Source organism: Pterocles gutturalis, unplaced genomic scaffold, assembly GCF_000699245.1.
Source record: "Pterocles gutturalis isolate BGI_N339 unplaced genomic scaffold, ASM69924v1 scaffold32210, whole genome shotgun sequence".
In the NCBI taxonomy this organism is placed as follows: Eukaryota; Metazoa; Chordata; class Aves; order Pterocliformes; family Pteroclidae; genus Pterocles; species Pterocles gutturalis.
Genome location: NW_010141868.1, coordinates 11,494 through 12,246, shown reverse-complemented (window position 1 = coordinate 12,246; position 753 = coordinate 11,494). Strand labels below are relative to the sequence as shown.

Here is a 753-nt window from a genome sequence, read left to right as displayed (position 1 = left end):
TGGGGGGACACAATGACAGACCGGGCTGGCTGGGTGCTTGGTGGAGGTGGGCGGTGGGGTTGGCCCTGCTGAAGGAGCTGTGAGAGGAGACCCTGGTTTGCCACATCGTGGTGTTTCAGAACAGCAGCACTGTCGCAGTTACCTGCACAAACCTCTTGTGCTGTGTCAGGCGCTGCCCCACATGCAGCCTGGGATCTGGGAGCTGTCAGGCCTCCTGGTATGGAATGTTCCCCGTAATTTTGGGAAATAGGTTATCCTGGGAACTCCTGGGGATCTAATGCTACTTGGGTGAGCCTTGGTGCTGGATTGGGAATCACCCTGTTGCTGAGCATGTGGCCGGGTTGGGCAGTTGCAGGCCTTTGTGTGGGCATGTCCAGCCTCTGCTGGGTCTGGCGGTGCTGATCAGCCTGGCTGCTGAATCTGCTTCTTTTCAGAAATACGAGCAAGGATTCATCACAGACCCCGTGGTGCTGAGCCCCAATGACCGAGTGCGAGATGTGTTTGAAGCAAAAGCTCGTCACGGATTCTGTGGGATTCCCATCACGGACAACGGGAAGATGGGGGGCAAGCTGGTTGGGATCATTTCATCTCGAGATATTGATTTCCTGAAAGAGTCAGAGCATGACTTGCCTCTTGGTGAGGTGAGAAGGCTTTGCGAGCACCGGGGGGATGCGAGCGTTGCGTTAGGAAGCCGTGTGGCTGTGAGGATGCTGTGCCAGCTGGAGGGAGCGGCTCCACGGTAGCTCGGCGGGT

At 57.2% G+C, this 753-nt stretch overlaps 1 protein-coding gene across 1 annotated transcript in view; it reads left to right on the top strand.

The window, feature by feature from the left end:
* Window positions 1–434: 434 nt before the first annotated feature.
* The window catches only part of IMPDH2 (IMP (inosine 5'-monophosphate) dehydrogenase 2), a gene marked incomplete at its 5' end in the record, with an annotated part of 10,726 nt that continues 10,407 nt past the window's right edge, over window positions 435–753 (top strand). The window contains one exon of the mRNA XM_010084185.1: window positions 435–641. Coding sequence (XP_010082487.1) covers window positions 435–641 — 207 coding nt within the window. The remainder of the gene's footprint in view (window positions 642–753) is intronic.